The sequence below is a fragment of the Aplidium turbinatum genome, chromosome 4 (assembly GCF_918807975.1).
Source record: "Aplidium turbinatum chromosome 4, kaAplTurb1.1, whole genome shotgun sequence".
Lineage (NCBI taxonomy): Eukaryota > Metazoa > Chordata > Ascidiacea > Aplousobranchia > Polyclinidae > Aplidium > Aplidium turbinatum.
In genome coordinates, this window is record NC_137475.1 from 42144144 (window position 1) to 42163876 (window position 19733).

Consider the following 19733-nt stretch of genomic DNA (forward strand, 5'->3'; position numbering starts at 1 on the left):
GGCGCTTAAATAAATTTAATACAAGAACTACGAAGAAAAAAGTACAACCGTTTCACATTTTGTCTTTTGCATCATTTTTTTCTTCGAATTTGTGAAATCCAGAAACTCCTGAGTTGATTGCTTTGTGTTTCTCGTCTTCGTAAACTTTCATATACTCATTGAGGACCCAAGAAGAATTTGCTCTCAACTTAATATCGACTTTTTTACACTGAGTATGGATTGGGGCTAAACGCTTTTTTATTCCTTTAATCTTTTCCTTCCATTTGTCGTTATCAAATTTGTCTTTCAAAATGACATGAGCAATATCTGGTATTTTCCAAACATCAGCTTTGACAGTAGCTTTCATAAATGGTCCATTCTTTCTGCATCCGTTCCAAGTATATCGCTGTTCGGGAGCAAGAAAGTTCTTGTCACTCATCATACATCTGTTTTCAGATCTGCATTCAAATTTATGAATTAAAACAACTTATTTTGACGCGAATCCGTTTAACTTTTACTCGAATCTGCTAGTCAAATAGATGACAGTGAAAACACTATTGAGTCCTACTGCAGCCTTGACGTACGGTGACCATTTTTTTGTGCGTTTTTTTTGTACATCATTGTACGGTGACGATCGTCGGCTGCATAGCCGAGTGGTGAGAACACTGGAACGGCAATCGAAAGGGCGCCTGTTCGACACCGATCAAGAGCGTGCGGCTGTGTCTGTGGCAGGACACTTAAAGGCATGCCTGAAGGTGGACACGAAGATTGGCTTCCTTGCCTTCCCGCCCACTTAATCTAAATCTTCAACTACCGGGTGTAAGCCTGGATACGACAAACAAAACCATTTTTTTGTGTGTTCCCTTTTTTTAGAAAGTTCCAAACACATGCTTGATTTGCACAATGACTCTTGACGATTTGCACAATTTGCACAATGACGATTTGCACAATAAACAGCCATTGAGCAAACTGCCAATGTAGAGTGTAGTGTGGTTACAGTCTGCTCAAAAATAGTGAACACTGAAAAAATGGTCATCGTACGCCGTTGACTTCATCCTCTTCGTGGTAACGGATGGTAATAGTTTTGCTGGCTAACTGCAGAGAGCTGAGAAGAAAGGCAACGCCAAACCACTGGAAATCACACCGCCACGAATATTCATGCATAACGAGGAAGTGCAAATGTAAACAATATGTTATTGGATATTAGTTACCACTTTTTAACCAGCTTTTGCAGTAGCCTACTAACAAAATCGTTGTGGACAATCACGATTCTACAAAAAATCAATCGTTGTGGAAAATAACGGTAGGCCTATCCGACGCATTATTTAGGAAGGGTCGATGATGATGATGATGATGAAACTTATTCATCGTGCGATGAAGCATTTCGTTGCAAAACCAGGTCGATTAACAACTTGGAACATCTCAATAGTAGTTTCGGACAGTTTAAGCTTCAAGGTTAAAAGTATAGTAGCCTATGGCAGATGTAGGCTGTGTACAATAGATTGTGAAATATGCCTTTAATACTAACATGCATTCTATATAGGATTCCTTACCGGCAAAATGCTGTTTGGTTTTTTTCTGGGTCATCAATCGGAAGTTCATCCAAATCGTTCAGAACAATATTTCCATCATCTTTAAGCAAGAACTGCCTCAACGCCTGTTAAAAGTAAGTATGATTTGTCATGCGAACACCTTAGAAAAGACGAATTTGAATTGCACACATGAATTAGATTTTTTTTAGCTTTGCCATGTATTGGGATAGAAAGGTTTGACTTGTAACTCTGCTTGCGCAGTAGGCCTACATTGGTAATTTTGCACCATTTTGATAATTTTAAGGTTTGGTTTAATGGTTTGACTACACTTGTGCTCACATTTATGCAAATTATGAAGTATTTAAATGGTTAATAATTTTATAATAACAACCTTTTGAACGTTTTGGTTTTACTTTTGGTTAAGTAAATAAACAAATAATGATTTAATGAAATAGACCTGACCGGATAGAAAGGAGAGATTATTATACAGTAGGCTACTTGCAGTATTTTCTCCAAAATTTAGTAAATCTTTCTTCTTCAATTGCCTTGCCTGAACCAGACATTGACGACCTCGGATGAGTAATTTAGACCAAATATTCCTATATTCCTATTAGGTCTATATATTGTTTATGCCTTGTCGTTAAATTGTTTTAGATGAGTTTGTCTTTGTTTACAAGGTCCCCGCTTTCCTACAATTTTGCCAGAAGAGAGGTATGTTCCAGTTTTTTGGTTTTTTAATGCGCGGCTGAGACATTTATACTGTCTGGTTTTAATATATTTTAATGGGGATCTTGTTGGGTTTATATAGGCTTCAAACAATTAAAACTTCAAGTCAAACACCTCATATGTTTTACTAACTTAAAAACTAAAAATTTCCAAAAAGTATGATTTAAAATTGCTTGCTACAATTGTTATAAACTTTTTATATTAATCCGAAAGACTTTACAATCGGTTGATATAATCATCAAATTCAACTTGTAAAGAATTGAAATTAAAGAAGTCGAGCTTGACTATTGTAGCCTAGTTGGCTATCAGGTAACCTTATGATAAATTGATTGTATGTAAAAATATTTACCCTCGGACTGCAAAAGATTTTTTGGTTGCATAATTTTGACTCTTTTGCATACCGGTAAAGGCTTTGAACCACTGACGCAGGAACGATATAGGCCTGTGGAGTTTCCATTTATTCTATTGTTGTTCCATCCGCTAAGATCTGTCTTTGAAGAGCTCAAACCTCACACTGAGAATTGAACCAGAGGTGCATGATAGGCTATCTCCGTTGTTTGTGCTAAAAGTCGGCCAAATATCCAACGAAGCAATCAGGAAGGGCATATATAAATTGATCATTGCAGACATATAGGCTACTCAACCTTGGTTTCAGGTATTGTTTTGTACTTACTTGAGTAGGTGTGTGCAAATCGCAATGGACTTTAGGCTTTCCACTACCTGAATGCAAAAGCACCAACGATTCAATGATCTGCACTACCATCTGTAGCCTTTTTACTGCTGAAAAGTTCACGATTTTGGTCCCGTTCATAAACGTTTCCATTGTGCCGTATTTTTCACAATATTCAGTAAGATACACCATGATCCCATTAGAGCAGTATCCAGTTAACTGCAAAAATGTAGGTTATCAACTAACAACAACTGAAACAATAGGCCTGCACTTAATTTCAGTTATCTTCAAATGTTACAATTACTATGTAGGCTAGTCAGCATTTACGCTCCGATCATACGATTCAGTTTGGTATTATTTTCAGTGACAGGTTATAGGCTACTGTAAGCTACACTCTATAGGGTAAGGTCTATAGTTAGTTGAGCCAGAAATCGATGTTTCTGCAATAAAAATTTAACGACAAACTTTACCGAAAATCCGAATCCATTATGATAAATTTCAGTCTTTTGCGGTTCTTGTGAGCATGTTTGTGTTTGCGATTGACCCCGATTCATATCATTTATCGGCATTTTGAAATTGACACTCAGCCGGCTCAAATGATACCCTAAATTTCACGGTTGAGCCACCCATTGTTCACGGTCGATCCACTATTATTTCACTTCCAAAAGATATCCCAAAAGAGAGCTCAATCTGCATCAAACACAATAAACTCTTCTCTTGAACATCTTGCAAATAAACAATCAAAAAATGTTTAAACTGTGTATTGTGTCTAGTGTCTTAAAATAGGCCTACCATATTTTCATCGCCTAAAAAGAGGACACGTTTCACCAGCGGGTAAAATAGCCTACAAGTAGAATGTTACGTAGCCTATGAAGAATTTTTTACATCTATTTGGATAATTATAGGCGTAGCCTATGCAGGAAAAGTTACAGCAAAAAAAAAAAAATACCCAGACAAATTTGTTTTTCGCAAGCCGATTTGTTGCGACAAAGTAAAAATGTGATGTGATAATGTAATAAAAATGTGACAAATCAAGCAGTATCTGCAGGTAGCCATGCCTTAACTTTTTTTAGAAAAAAGGTATCAGCTTTAACGAAATCATAAAATTACTTGCTTGAAGTATAATTGAAGTTGTAGGCTATAAACCTACAGCTGTTAATGAGATGCTAAGGACAGACTCAACTAAAAGGCTGTTACCTTCCTTGTACTATTTTGACTGCATCATAGATTAAATTCATTCTACATTTGCACCCACATAAGTTGTAAGCATCCACGCCACGATTTATTTTTAAAATAAATATTTATGTCAAAGACAGGCAAGACACAACAATACCACAGGGTTGAGCATTACAACAGTATATATTTTTTTACATATTTACAGAATAGTTTAACATTCAAACGTTTTCGGCTTAACCTAAGCCCTCATCAGGAATCTAAACATTTACTAAACATTTACTAAGTTAGATGGATCACGTTCCCTGTGGTGCTAATTCGTTTGTAGTCATGTGTGCCTTTTTCTAATGTAATTTTGTTTTCTGTCCGTCTGTTTGTTTTCCACACTATTGCTTTTAACCGCTGCGTATTTCTTGATGCTTACAATTAGTTAGCTAGTTACCTTCAAGAAGTTGAAATTTATTGCATTTTATCAATATTTTTAGATTCCTGATGAGGGCTTAGGTTAAGCCGAAAACGTTTGAATGTTAAACTATTCTGTAAATATGTAAAAAGATATATACTGTTGTAATGCTCAACCCTGTGGTATTGTTGTGTCTTGCCTGTCTTTGGCATAAAAAAGCAAACTCTCTCCCGAAACTATAAATATTTATGTTATGCTCATTGGATATTTTTTCGATTTGCTTCACTTGACAAATTAACCAAACTATTAGCCTATGTCGGTAATCAGCAACGTCTACAAGTGCTGAATCAATACAAAATAGATCTGGGTAAAACAATAATTTATTGTAAAAGTGTGCGAAGCTTAAAATGTAAATATGTCAAATCTTTTGCAATTTTTTAAGGATTTATTTCTTTGTGATTTAGCCCATTGAAGAGCAACGTGGTCCAGGTGGACTACAAGTGGTCCACAGAGAATTTTCGGTGGTCCACAGATAAAATAATTCAAGACACACACACTGTCGGTAAAGTTATTTCGATATGGTTATAAAAAAATATTCTATCTTAGTGATATTTTCGAAGCTATCAATCAACTCAATCTGACAATACAAGGAAGAAAATCTGACTTAGTGAAAACCATCCAGAAAATAAAGGGCGTCATGAATAAGTTGATGTGGGCTATTGGAAAAATCTGTTTCAAAAGAAAAACACATCGTTGTTCAAGAATTTAGAAATCAGTAATCCTTCAGAAAATTGTATAAACGCTTGTTACCACCATTTAGAAAGTCTCCATGAAGACTGTCAGAGACGGTTTAAAGACATTCTGGAAAAAGATATCCCAGAATGGGTTCTTGATCTTTCAAACTTTGAACCAAATGAAAATATTAATCCAAAAATATGTGAAGAGCTGTTAGACATGAAAGAAAATGTTCAGCTTATTACAAAAATAAAAAGGGAAGGTGTCTTTGGTTATACTGAAATAATGAACTCCAATCCACAGATTTACGAAATTGTACAATCTTTCATCATATCCTTTCCAACAACAAGGCTAGTTGAGGCTGGATTTTCTGTTATTAATGACATTTTTTGTAAAAAAAGAAACCGACTTGATATTAATAAGCGTGATATAGTAAGATTAAGATTGAATCAAACTTTTGCTTGTAATTATGACTTAATGTGTGACAAACATCAAGAACAAGGCAGTCACTGACGTAAAACTTTAAGATATTTGGTCAATATTGTTGCTTATAATTGTTTGGTTAAATTCATTACTTATAAATATGTTGCTTTTCTAAACTTAAGCCACAATTATAAATATGATATACAAAAGGGCTATGGTCCACAGAGATTTCTAAAAAAAATTTATGGTCCATAGTCACAAAAAGGTTGCTCATCACTGATTTAGCCTACTCCATTTTTTTTATTTTGTCCCAATTTTTCATTTTCATAAATTTGTTGATCAGATCTCCTCAAATGAGGAAATTTCCTCACAATTGTTGCATTGGATTTGCAGTTCCACTTGCACTCATCGGTGATCACTATTTGGCTACTTTGCCAAAGACAATCGCAAAGCAATGTAGTATGTTTCAATGAACGTCTAAGATTGTTCAGAACGGCAGATCAAATACAGTAATACCGTACGTCAATGTTTTCTTGAAAATCTATTTTGAAAATCAGCATGTTGCATTGGTACAGAAATGGTTGGAAATTGCGAAAAAGTCACATAACAATGAAATCATGTAGAAAATATTAGCAAGAAAACAGAAAATGTAAAAAAAAAGAGGACATTTGAACATTTTTGGGTGTCCTCGGAGGACAATTTATTTTTCTTCTAAAAAGAGGACAAACCCTCTTAAAAGAGGACATATGGTAGCCCTACTTAAAATGAAATAACAATGACCACTGAACGAACAGAAATTTATACCACTGAAAACACTGAGAATCATTGAATAGGAAACTTTGCACGAAGGTGCTTTTACCTTTCTGAAACAATTTCGCGAGGTTTGTGAAAAAAATGAACATTAGCAACCAATGGCGTTGCTGTTGAAAAATATAAGGGGGGAGTGCTAAAAAAATTACCCTCAAACTGGCGCATTACAGAAAAAATTACTTTTATGGAAGTTTAAGGAGGGCAATGGACCGCCCCCCCGGCTACGCCACCCGTTCTACGTATCAATTACAGTACGGTACAACAAAATTAGGGCAGTACGTAAGGACCATCGGCTCATAAACTACATTCCTTATGACAAAGACATGGCTCAACCGTGAACATTGCAAGTGGCTCAACTGTTAACATTGCCGCCATTTTCGAAATTCATGAAAAATTGTCAATAACCTACTGGCTAATCAAGCAACGAGAACTACTAAAAGAATAAGTTATCCTTTAGTTAAAAGAGTAAGTTACCCTTACCTATCCCAGAATTTCGATTAAGTCAACGGTGAAACATCGTAGGAAAAAATAACACATTTTTTATTTCTCTCAAAACTACTTTTACCTACCATTTTACATTTAACTGTTTCACAATTTTTCTGCTTGTAGAAAATCCTTAAAACTACATGTGCTGATGGACTTCACGTTTTTCCATATTTTCGTTATGAAACGGTTGACTAATCATGCACGACGTTGCGATAAAACCGGATGGATCAACGTTACCCGGCTTAACTAACCAAACCTTCCCCTACTCTTTTGTAAGGTCTTAGGAAATATTCTTCTTTGAAACGTTTCATTATAACTAAAGCAAGTTGTAGTCTACAATTTTTAAAACTTTCTTCCTACTTTAAATGGTTTCCAAAGTGAAGAAGGCTTACGGCATATAGCAGGATGTTTGAGTTATTTCCAACCAGATAAATTTTATGAAGCATTTTTTTTTCAAATGCAACTTTTTCCAAGTATTGCGCTATAAGAAAGTAGTAGGCTTAGAAAATGATTGGACTTTTTTAGCATCCAGATCTAAGTTAGATAAACTTGTATCTGGGTCATCGACTTGAACTGAATAGTGGTCTAAAAGCGATTGTAGAAGTTGTCAGGAGCGCAGCATAAACTATCACATACACTACACAAGAACGTGAATCTGAGTAGCTCATATAACTACATGTCACAAGGTTAATTGTTCAAAAAACAAGCACTTTTCACGTAGGCTACGTATATTTTGTTAAAGAACTTTCTCTAGTTTGTGATAAAACGGCTCCGCATTTATCTGCTCGATGTTATTACGGTATGCTTATTTTTTTAAACGAAAATTACTTCATCCTTTCAAGAAAATAATTCCCAGAGTTGCCAGTTTCGCTATTTTATCGCGAAATCATGGTACTTTTTTCCTTCTAAATTTTTTTCTTTAATTATTTGTGTGGATCAAACATCAAGTATTACGATATCTTGTTTATTTCAAATATTTGCAAAATTTGGCTTGGCTAGGGTGCTGAGTGTGTTTATGAATGATAAAAGGTGTCGTCAACAATTTAAGTTTGAGAACCACTGCTGTGGACCAACATACCGGAATAACCAGTTGGTTCGGTTGCAAGTCCATCAACGTTGTCAAGGTTTTATTCATGCGAGAAATCTTCCAGGGTAGATGTGCTATGTTGTGGATAGGTGAAGTAATAGACAAGGCAAAAGTCATGGAATGATGCAACCACGGAACACGATATACCTTGAAAAAAAAAGAAGAATTTGCACTCTACACTACATAGTATATCGCAACAATGAATTATCGCAACAAAAAATGGGATAGGCAATTTAACGCATTAGAGAACAACTACACGCCCAGTCAAGCTGGTGCAAGAGAGAAGCCCAATTACGAATCAAAAGATACATTGCCTGGAAATAATGTTAAAAATAAATGTATGACAAAGTCCAATTTTAAATTTTTCTGTTGCAGATCGCAATTTCGGGTATTGAACCCTCTTCAGTACAACTTTATCAACAGCTACTTTATAATGCGACCTTACAAACACATCGTAAATATATTTTCTGTGTTTATGGGAAGCGATGGCCCCAATCGACCCTTCCTAAGTGTGATACTTAATATAACCATAAACAATAATTACTGCATTTTGTTCAAGACATGAAACAACCACACTGTAAATAAGTAATGGAAACCAAATAAAGTCAATGTATGAATATTTACGACGCCTGCTTTGGCAGTAGACTAATCATAATTAATCTGACTTTTACAGTTACAGCCTAGGCTCCTTTGTTTTTCTATATGTTTTTTAAATGCTAAGCTACAACTGTCTGATCCAGGGCCGTCGTGAGGATATTTTGGGTAAGGTACTAATGAGATTTTCTGGGCACATATTAAGACACTTCTAAGAAAAACGCACCATATCCAACGAATACGAAGTGATTTTTTTAGGTTCCCTGGCTCCTTGGAGAGGTTAAGGCCCCTAAAATTACCCCAGGCAGGGTTCAAAAGTACCTAAAACTCTTTTTCAACGCTACTGGTTGGAATATTAGTCGAATACAGAGTTACTTTATCCAATTAGTTCATCACTTGAAATTGCAATTCTTTTTTGTTCAAAATACAGACATGTCTACTTCAAATCAGCTAGCTGCCGTTTTGGCGCATAAATTCCATAGCCTATGCATCGTACCTTCCATGGGCTCTATTCAAGGGGGGGTGAGGGGGGTGATCACCCCCCCACTCATTGGAGTGGTTGGAATGACTAAGACGATTTTAGCCCACTATCCAAAAATCACCCCCCCCTCCGAATTCTAAAAGTGGATAGAGCCCCTGGTACCTTCCTAGTTCAAAATAAACGTTTTGTTACAAAAACTATAAGTTTTAGATCTAGTTGGTCACAACGGTAAACCATAATCTCTTCGTGAGAAAATTGTAACATAAGATTCTCGGATCCGTTCGTCTGTATGCAATGACCGAAAAGAAACACTCCTCTGAAAACGTCTATTCAAGAATTGTATTTCTGTAAAATTAGCCTCAAGGCTGTCGAAATTGGGACGCAACACCGTACGCCACTAAAACTTGTCACTACAATACAAATTACTGAGATAAAGACGGAAATTTCGTCCAGCTGGCAAGCACCAAGCAAAACAGTTAAATATGCGACCAACTTTCAAGCAACAATTTTAAGAATGACGAGAATAGATTGCAATATTTCAAACGCACGTGAGCAGTTTCTGTGACGTAATAATGATATGCATTATGGAGCTATTCAAGCAGCTGTTCAAGTTTGGCTTACACTTGTCTCGTAATTCAAGATTTAACGATGATGTAATGTTATGCTGCAGCTGCAATGTTTTACAGGTCTTGCAAACGATGGTGCAATCTGCTCATGTTTTAGAAATATTTTATTACGCAGAGGTGGACACCCGCTATTTTTAAAGTAGCGCGCTACCCGCTACCGCTACTTGGGCCAAAGTAGCGCGCGCTACCGCTACCCGCTACCAATTTACAAAAATAGCGCGCTACCCGCTACCGCTACTCGGGCCAAAGTAGCGCGCGCTACCGCTACTTCTTCCGCTACTTTCGTCTAAAATGACACTAGGAAACACTCAAGTTAAAAGGATCTTGAAAACGAATGTTATCATTCGTTTACGCTGTCATTTTGACGTCGTTATAGAAAACACATTCTAAGGGAAATTTATTGTTACGCATCTTTCAAAAACACGAACATTTCAAAATGAGAGTCACTAAGTCCTGCCCGCGCTGTCGCTTGCACATCTTTTCCAACAGAGAAAAGTCTCTCCACCGCAGCACTGGAAGGAATGGGGGTATTGTATTTAATGAACAGATGTTTTAACTCGGTAGGCTATTCGAAAAGCTCAAGGACTTGCTCTTGTCCGAAAAAAAGGCGTCCACAATTGTTGCTTCCTTCTGCATCGACGTTTCACGGGATGGCGCAAACACTCCAAAAGATACATCCTCGGAGTCATGACTGGTGTTGGTGTCACTCTTCTCAATATCAAGATGGCTTGATATCTCCCGCAACAGTCGAATTACAGCTGTCTTGACTTTTTTTCGCAATGCGTCAGCATCATCCGTGGAAACGTAGTGCAGAAATTGTAGCCACAACGTCTTGAAGGAGGGATGAAGACATGATGCCATAACGCATTTTATGTTGTTGAAGCATTTGTTGAATTGTTTCTTCACCCCTTTAAGGACTTTCACTTTCAACTCCTCACAGGTCACAAGATCACTGATCTCGGTCAACTTCTTCCCGCAAATTGTGATGGTTGGAAGCAAGACTCCGTAATATGCCTTAGACTCGCCCTGGAGAATGTCTAAAGCCTGGCAGATAGGCTTCATCACACGGAGATATTCACCGAAGAAGTTGACGTCAGCTAGAAAAGACCGAAACTTTGCAACCAAGCCGATTATATAGCTGCTTGACCACGCCAGTATTGCAAAAAAAACAAGCATTTTTTTCAATTTAAATTAAAAAGTAGCGGGTAGCGGGAGTGCGACTGAAAAAAAGTAGCGCCTCTCCGCTACCGCTACTTTGGAATCAAAATAGCGCCGCTACTGCAGCCGCTACTCCAACTAAAAAGTAGCGTCGCTACCGCTATTTTTACCAAAAAAGTAGCGCCGCTACAAAAGTAGCACGCTACTGCCCACCTCAGCCATTACGTAATACGCTAAGATTCAGTAGACCTGAACGGTTTTATTTGGTGAACCTGACGTTTGATTTGACGTTTGATTTGATGAACAATTGTCTGGAACACTAGTTCTGTGGTGCTATTGGTGTTCTACATTTTTAAGTGTATCAGCATCCTCTGCTGTTCAAATAAGCTTACTGATTTATAACATTCAATACGATGCTGTTTTTGCTGATCATATCAACATGATAAAAAAAATTTAAAATCTTACCAGTTTTACGTCTCCACTGCCGACAACGCGCCTACCTTTCGGTTTTCCATTTATAAAGTGCTTGTAAATATCTTCACACGTAAACCATTTGTGGCATTTATTAGTTCCCTTCTCTTGAAAGTAACCTTTGTTGCAAGAAGCTGTTGTGTAATTTATTCCAGTTTCAGATTGCTCGATAGAGCTGTAATGAATTAACTTTTGCCGTGTTTGTTCCACTCTGCTTTGTTCTACTTTATGCATAGCTTTTTTGCTCGTTGAACGATCTTTCATCGATACGTGGTAAAAAAATGTGCCAATCAGCATTTGAAGCAACAATATGCGAAGGACTGAAGAAATGTTGGCTCTCATAGTCGATATGGTATCAAACAATTCTTCTCAGCAAGCATTGCAAAATAGAGAATGTTATTGTTAAGATTCTAGTCTCATCTGGAAAGGTGTGCTGCAGCAAGACATTAGCTTTGAGCCACAAACTTTCAGCCTAGTATTTCTTCAAACATTATACTTCAAGCAGGCATTTACTGACTATAGGCACGGAAAACACTTTAATTTGAATGGAAGGCATATTCTACAAGTGCAAGACCATGTTTCAACATGTACGATGTGCCACAACAACACTTCTGTGCAGTGTACCTACTGCACGGAGGAGGCTGGAAGGCCAAAACAGCGTTGCCAGATTTTTTTTAAAAAAAGAGCCCAAAAATGCGCCAAAGCAACTTAAAAGTAGCCCAATTTGCCGTCGCGACGTCGACGGTTGAGCAACGAAGGCGCAGGCTTTCTAGGGGGGTTTTTGGGCATGCCCCCAAGAGTCATGGACAAAGCAACATCTTTGTCCATCATGCTGATTGTGTAGATACAAAATACATACATTAATACAACATACAATAAGTACAATGTTCAATATTGAATCAAGCATTGTTCAATAGAAAAAAACTTAGACGAGCCAATGCTATACAGACTTCATACAAATTCCTATTTTCAAATTCAAGATACAAATGGTTTCATAGTAGATGCTAATGCATAGCATAAGCCCGTCAACTCAGATGAACTACCAAGAACCAACACCCAACAAAATTCTATCATCAACTGCTGAAGCTTCATTTTCATATATAGAGCTGTCATGCTTCCGCATTGATGACCGGGGATCAAACAGCATTTTTCCAATTGTTGCAGCAAAGTTCTGATCCTCACAATCGCTGACAAAAGTTGAAGTCCGATACGATTTCGCAGTTTGGTTTTGATTGCAGAAACTCTCGAAAAGGCTCGCTCAACTACCGTAATGCATTGCTGATTGGTATAGGCTACATTGTTAGTGCCAATTGAGCAACTTCTCTAAATTTATACTCCCCTGCAGCATTTCTAAACTCGTACACCTTGGTACAAAAAATACAAGAATCTACCATTTCCCTTTTTAATCATACAAGGAAGACCAGTTTACATTCAGTAAGTTTCTCCACTGACATTCAATTTTTCCCACTTTAATTTATAACTTAGACACCAATAAAAGCTTCAAAAATTATGGTACGGTACTAAACCAAGATCATAACTACCCTATAATTTCCGATATTCGATACAAGTGCAATTTCGCTTTCGCCACTCGCCAGTCAGCCCTTCCATTCTCCCGGATGAAAATGAATACAGCATTGCTGTAACAACAGTCAAAGCTGCTAATGGTCAGCAGTAAAATTAATCCTCATGCCAAATCAAAAAAATAACGTCATTTTTTCTGTAATAAACCGAAACTTTACCAACATTTTCAAAGGCTGGTCGGATTCTACCAATTATTCAGTTCTGCCAACTCAAAATTCACATGTCAAACAACTTAAAATTCTGCCAAATTTAAGCGCCGTCTCGCGCCAAATCAGAGACTGAAAGTAGCCCAAAAAAGCGCAAGTCGCAAACCAACATTTTTTGGCGCCAAGCCCAACTAAAAGTAGCCCAATTGCAGATAAATCGCCCAATCTGACAACACTGGGCCAAAACGGTATGCACTGTCTGCAGTTATGGACGCTCTTGGCTTACCGTATGCTGATTGAGCACTTTACTGGAGGTATAGGTAACCCTGCTGTGCATTGCACAAAGCTCTCTGCTTGCAGTTTGAGCACTTTGGCAAGGTTGGCGGTTGTACCATTTTTTGGAGCTTAGGTTTTACAAATGGGAAAACGTCACACGGAGGTATATATTTCCGTGGCCATACCCAGTGTTCCTTCTGCACTGAGGAGGCTGAAAGGCCAAAACGGTGTGTAGGACTAGGCTACTGGTCTGCTGTCCTATATTCATATGTGCAATGTTGAGTTTGAGCTAGGCGGAAGTCTCGGCTGCTGTGCCAGTTTAGCCTAGAGGAATCAAATATATCAAAAATTGCTGTATTTTGTTCTGTAGATGCAAGTAACATTACTAAATTTTATCATTGTTATACTCGAAGAGGGGCCAAGGACATAATAACAACCAGTGACGATCGGTGAGGGAAAGCAAGGAAAGCAGTGCTTACCTTAGCAAAAACTATGCAAAATATAATGACTGAATTCTAGGTTTAACTTCTTATTATTTTTATCACGTCTATTTTAACTTGAAAATTACTGTTTTCGTGGCTAGAATTACTCGTAACGCTTGTGAGTAGTCTAAGACCTCACCAAACCGCATGTCTTGCCTATAAATGCCAATTAACGTAAACGCTTCTGTCAGAAACAACCACTGAGGCTCCAGGTAAGCAACTATCAAAATTGCTTACCCAAGTTCAAAAAATGTCAAAAAACGCCTTCGTTTTAACCAATCCTTAGTCGTATTGCAAAACGTCACCAGCTGCTTAGCCAATCAGATAGGTTAGACTTGCTTAAGGTTAGTCTTGCTTTCCCAGTGACGTCAATGCATACATTTGCTAGAGCGACTAGACTAACTCGTCAGAATGATCTCTCGTCACGGTACACGCACAGCATCATAATTGCTGTTTTTTGATGTCTCCTCGCCATGTACTTTAGCCTACTAGCTTTCCTAGTCATGCCTTTGCCCTTTTTACAGCGTTGATATAACGTTACTTCGTCAATGAACGTTCAGGTGCGGATGCAATATTTAGTTCGTTAAGCTTCTATAAGCAGGAGGCAAACTTATCCAGCTTTTTGTACAAATTGCTTGCGGTTGTAATGTTTAGGCCTAAGTGTTAATTTTTGTAGTGTAGGCCTAACTGAATATCTGAGAATGAACATTCATGACGAATTAAACATTTAGACAACTATTATTCCATGTCTAACACAGGATTTTAGTCCTGCAACGTTAAAATTAAGATTGTTCATGACTTCTAAACATTAAATGGATGTATGATCACCACATAGGCGAAGCACAATTTGACAGATTTTTATTTTTGATTTGTTTTGGAAATGCTCTCAGAGCGCACCAAATTGGAAGTGTTTTTCAAAAATTTCTGGGGGAGGCCCCCCAGACCCCCCGCTGGAAGTGTTGCCTTCGGCAACACGTCTTCGGGCTTCGCCCGACGGTTACGCCCTTCGTGCCTACTACCTTGCTGCAGCATATTTCCAAGTTGCTTTCCCAACGGTTTAAGCCACCGAACGTCACTGATAACAACCAATCTCGAACACGGTTGATGTGCGGTAATAAATCCTTGATAATATATTTTGCGCGTTTAAATATAAATAGTTTATTCTGAATTCGCCGCTGTTAGGCTGCTTGACTTTACATGTTTTGGTGCACTTGTACGAAGTTTGTACCAGAGGTTCATTATTACAGCCCAACAAAGCTAATGCGTAGTATAAATGTAGTCTAGCCTACTTTCAAGAAGGTACGGTAGGCTACTACTTGGTATAGTCAATTTGTAGAAATTTAAGCGAAATGTACGTTCAATTGTTATAATGTGAACATTGAACCAAGCTTATGAATGGAAATAAAAATTCTACCCAGCCGCTGTTAATGATTGATAAAAATAATTAATATGATCTTTAATGCGGTATATCAAATTACTGGGATGTTACTTTTTTTCAACGTTCTATGAATTCAAATTTGCAGTAGGTTTGTGCCTGCGTAAAATCTTTTAGATAACAGCGGTGGGCTGTTGCAGTCAAGTCAGAGCCACCGCGCTGGTAAAACCGCAGTAGCCTATTCAATCTTTATAAACCTGTTAGTTCAGTTGGTTATGTCATTTATCAAGTCCCGTGGGCATATCTACCGCATTTTTAATGCAAACAAGTATTTTCCTTGCATTGACATAACTTAAAGCTAAGGATTTCAAAAATATAGGCCTTTGTCCACCATAGGCTACTACTTTTGGAATAATTTATTTCAACTGCGATAAAACAAATTCATCTATCTGCTAGTTCTGTGATCACCTTATTTTCTGCAACGTCACGTACAACTATGCCTCTGTCTAGAAAGCTTGTGGACGTGTTATAAATTCTTTCAGAACCTCAAGTAGCCTGCCCGGTTGTTGAGAGCAGCTTGTTTTAAGCTTGGCTTCGGGCGAATTATATTGATCCAAATATTGAAATTAAACCAGTTAAGCGTGTATGACACTCATTTGTGTCATGGTGTTTTTACCCGCCATTGCGTATGACACTGATCAATGTCTTGGAAATCCATTGCATCAGTGCGTATGACACAGACGCTTTACATTGGTACTGCGTATGACAGACACTTTTGTCATCATTGTACATAAACATTTAAATGCGTCTTACTGCGCGATACTGCACGCCTACAGCTTGGGGCGTTTCGCAAAAAAACAATTACACACTGAGGGAACAGACACAACAAATAAACGACACGCTTAACTGGTAAAACACGTATGGCAATTAAAGATGTTTAAACTGATTTTTCAATTTCTTACGCAAAGAACTATAAAAATATTCCTACTTAACTTTTTATCCACAAATTTACACTTTTCATCGTAGCCTATACCCACAGTTCTATTTGTAATCAAGGCATTATTTGGCTGCAACGTTTTCGGTCTGAATTTAAAATTTAATTTAAAAGTTAAAAGTTTTGCTTTAATTTAAAATGACTGGTGCAAGAGCGAAAAAATCAAAAAAAGATGAAAGTGTGCTACTGCTACAAGATATTAAAGAAGAATTGAAGGAACTGAAAGCCTCTCTGCAGGGCGTAGTGAGTGATGTAGGATATATAAAGGAACAACTGGATGAGACAAGAAAAGAGTTAAAAGAGGTCAAAGAAGAAAACACCATTTTAAAACAACTAATCAACAAAAACATTTTCACAATTGACAAACTGGATCAGTATGGGAGAAAAAAAAACCGAAGAATTTTTAATGTTGAAGAACCGCATGGAGGAGGTGATGATGGGGAGGAAGTTATATTAAAAATTAGTAAAGACTTGGGCATCAACCTTTGTAAGGAGGATATCCAAAGAGCACACCGATTGGGCAGGAAAAAACAAATTTCAAAAAAAACAAGACCAATTATTGTACGTTTCGTGTCATACAAGAAAAGAAATGAAATTATGTTCAAGAAGAAAAACCTGAAGCAAGGAAATGTTAACAAGATCCTAAGTGCTTTTATCACAGAAGATTTAACCCCATTGCGTGCTAAATTATTTCATTATGTTAAAAATTGTTGTGATGAAAGATTTTCTAAATGTCATACAAAAAATAGAAAGATAATTGTTTTTGAAGAAAGTGAAGACAGATGGTATGTTATTGAAACTCCTGACGATTTGTTTAAAATGAAAATTGATGTTGATTTCAAACTGTTGAACTATGAGCCACTCATACATAACTTGAACTCATAATTTTTTTGAAATTGGTGATTCTATCCTGAAATCTCCTTTTGATAACTATGGCATCCAAAAATTCTTGTAAAGTTTGTATCAAATTATGTAAACCAAAGCAAAGATCTGTCCAATGTGATATTTGTAATTATTGGCTACATTTAAAATGCATTGGTTTAACTTCTAAACAATTTTCTATACTTGTGAACAGTAACCAACCTTTTTTTTTGTGCAAGTTGTTTACAGGATGGGTTGCCATTTCAAAGAATTTCAGATAATGATTTGCTAAACCTAATTAACATTGATGTTGATTGTGAAGTGAAGTGCAACACATCACAGGACAGCAACTGCCTGGAATCAAATGTTGAGGATAATCAACCGAAATGCTCAAAAAATATAACAAACCAGAACCAAATACACAATATTTTAACTATAAACAATTGCAAGAAACTGTTACAAGTTTCAAAAGTAGTATGTCTTTGTTTCACTTAAATACAAGAAGTCTAGGAAAAAACAAAGAAAACATTGAAGAATTTATTCAACTTGTCAATCATTCTCCTGATATTCTTGCCATTTCAGAAACAAAAATTGGTCCTAACTCGTTCCTTAATTATTCCTTACCAGGCTATGTCATGCTACATAAGGATTCTTGTAGCAGTGCTGGTGGTGTTGCACTTTACTTAAAACAATGCAATATATTTTATGAGCGAAAAGACCTTTCGATTGATATACCCAATTGTGAAAATCTTTGGGTGGAAATTGTGCAAAAAAAACTCACCAAGTATTATTGTAGGAGTCATATATCGTCATCCTAGTTACGCTTTTTCTGCATTTAAAGACAAAATAATTGATTCTTTAAACAAATTAGAAAACTCTCGATGTAAATACATAATTTGTGGAGACATAAATATTGACTTGTTAAAGGCTGCAAAGTCTCCTGCAGTATTAAATTATAAAGAAGCCCTTGAAGCTGCAGGCTGCCAGTCATTGATGTGCAACTAGATTTGAAGTGCAACTAGATTTGAAGTCCAACTAGATTGAAGTGCAACTAGATTTTGTGGTGAATCTAATCCAAGCCTACTAGATCACATCTACACAAACATAACTTGTAACCAAAATGCCTATGGCATTTGCTTACATGACATCTCTGATCATTTACCTATTTTCTTATGTGTTAAAAATAAAAATGTAGTGTGTAATTCACCCACCAAAAAAATTCGAAGCTTAAAAAACTTTTGTCTTGACAGCTTCTTATGCGATTTAGAGTCTAATTTGAATGAAGTAAATACTGATTGTGATGATGCAGACAACTTGATGCACTCTTTCATTATGCGATTTCAAGTAACACTAGATAAAGATGCACCACTTAGAAACATGTCGAGAACTGAAATTAAGCTCTCTAACAAACCATGGATAACAAAAGGCATTCATAAGTCTATTAAAATAAAAAACAGACTATTTAGATATTAGATAAAAAATAAACATGCATCAGCAAAGAGGAAATACAAAGCATATTGCAATAAGCTGAATCATTTGAAACAATCACTGAAAAATCAACATTATAAAAAAAGTTTGAAGAAACAAAAAGTGACTCCAAGAAAACATGGAAGATCATTCATGAGATGATAGAGGGGAAAAAAATTCGAATAATAAAAAGCTTCCTTTAACTACGACTATAAATGATAAAAGCTATAAAACAGATTCTATTGAATTCATTAATTTATTAAACAATTACTTCACAAATATTGGAACTTCAATGGCAGCTAAAATTCCAAATTCAAATGCAAATTTTGAATCATTCATGTTAAACAGAAAATGTTCTTCTTTTGGCTTTCCTGATATAAATGAGATAGAAGTATTTGATGCTATAAGGAGCCTCAAAGCAAATAAAGCTTCAGGCATTTTTGAAATACCTTCTAAATTTATCAAAATGGCTAATGTAATTATATGCCCTTTTTTAACAAAAGTGCTGAATAAATGTGTTTTGCAAGAAATCTTTCCTGATGTACTCAAAAGGAGTCTAATAATACCTGCACCAAAAGTTAGTTCACCTTTACACTTTACAGATTTGCGACCAATTTCTTTATTGCCAACTTTTGCCAAAATTTTCGAAAAAATTTTATATAAACGGATGCCGAATTTTATTGACAAATGTAATATTTTAACCCCAGCTCAACATGGTTTTCGTGAAAATGATTCAACAAGCTTAGCATTGACAAAAATTTATGATGATTTACTCTCTAACTTGAATGATCACAAATACACATGCTCGGTTTTTGTTGATTTAAGTAAAGCTTTTGATACAGTTGATCATGGCATACTTTTAAAAAAAACTTCACCATTATGGCTTTCGTGGCAAGTTTTTAAACGTTTTAACATCTTATCTAAAAATAGAATGCAAAGTACAAAAATTAACGGTAAGAATTCTAATTTCAATCTTGTTAAATGTGGTGTCCCACAGGGGTCAATCCTTGGTCCCTTGCTTTTTCTTCTTTATGTGAATGATCTTCCAAATGCATCTTCTTTTTCAACTACACTTTTTGCTGATGACTCAAACTTTCATATGTCAGATAAATGCCTGTCATCTCTCCAAAAAAATGTCAATAGAGAAATAGGAAAAATTGATGTGTGGATGAAATCCAATAAACTTTCATTAAATTA

At 36.5% G+C, this 19733-nt stretch overlaps 1 protein-coding gene across 1 annotated transcript; it reads right to left on the reverse strand.

Annotated features, from left to right (window-relative positions):
• On the reverse strand, positions 1-11781 carry LOC145769350 (protein O-mannose kinase-like). Its single transcript, XM_082580961.1, has 5 exons — positions 11349-11781; positions 8016-8171; positions 2911-3126; positions 1533-1636; positions 1-437 (listed from the first exon to the last, which is right to left on the reverse strand). The coding sequence occupies exons 1-5, from the start codon at positions 11694-11696 to the stop codon at positions 53-55; spliced, it is 1209 nt and encodes a 402-aa protein (XP_082437087.1). The 5' UTR covers positions 11697-11781; the 3' UTR covers positions 1-52.
• Positions 11782-19733: the final 7952 nt, after the last annotated feature.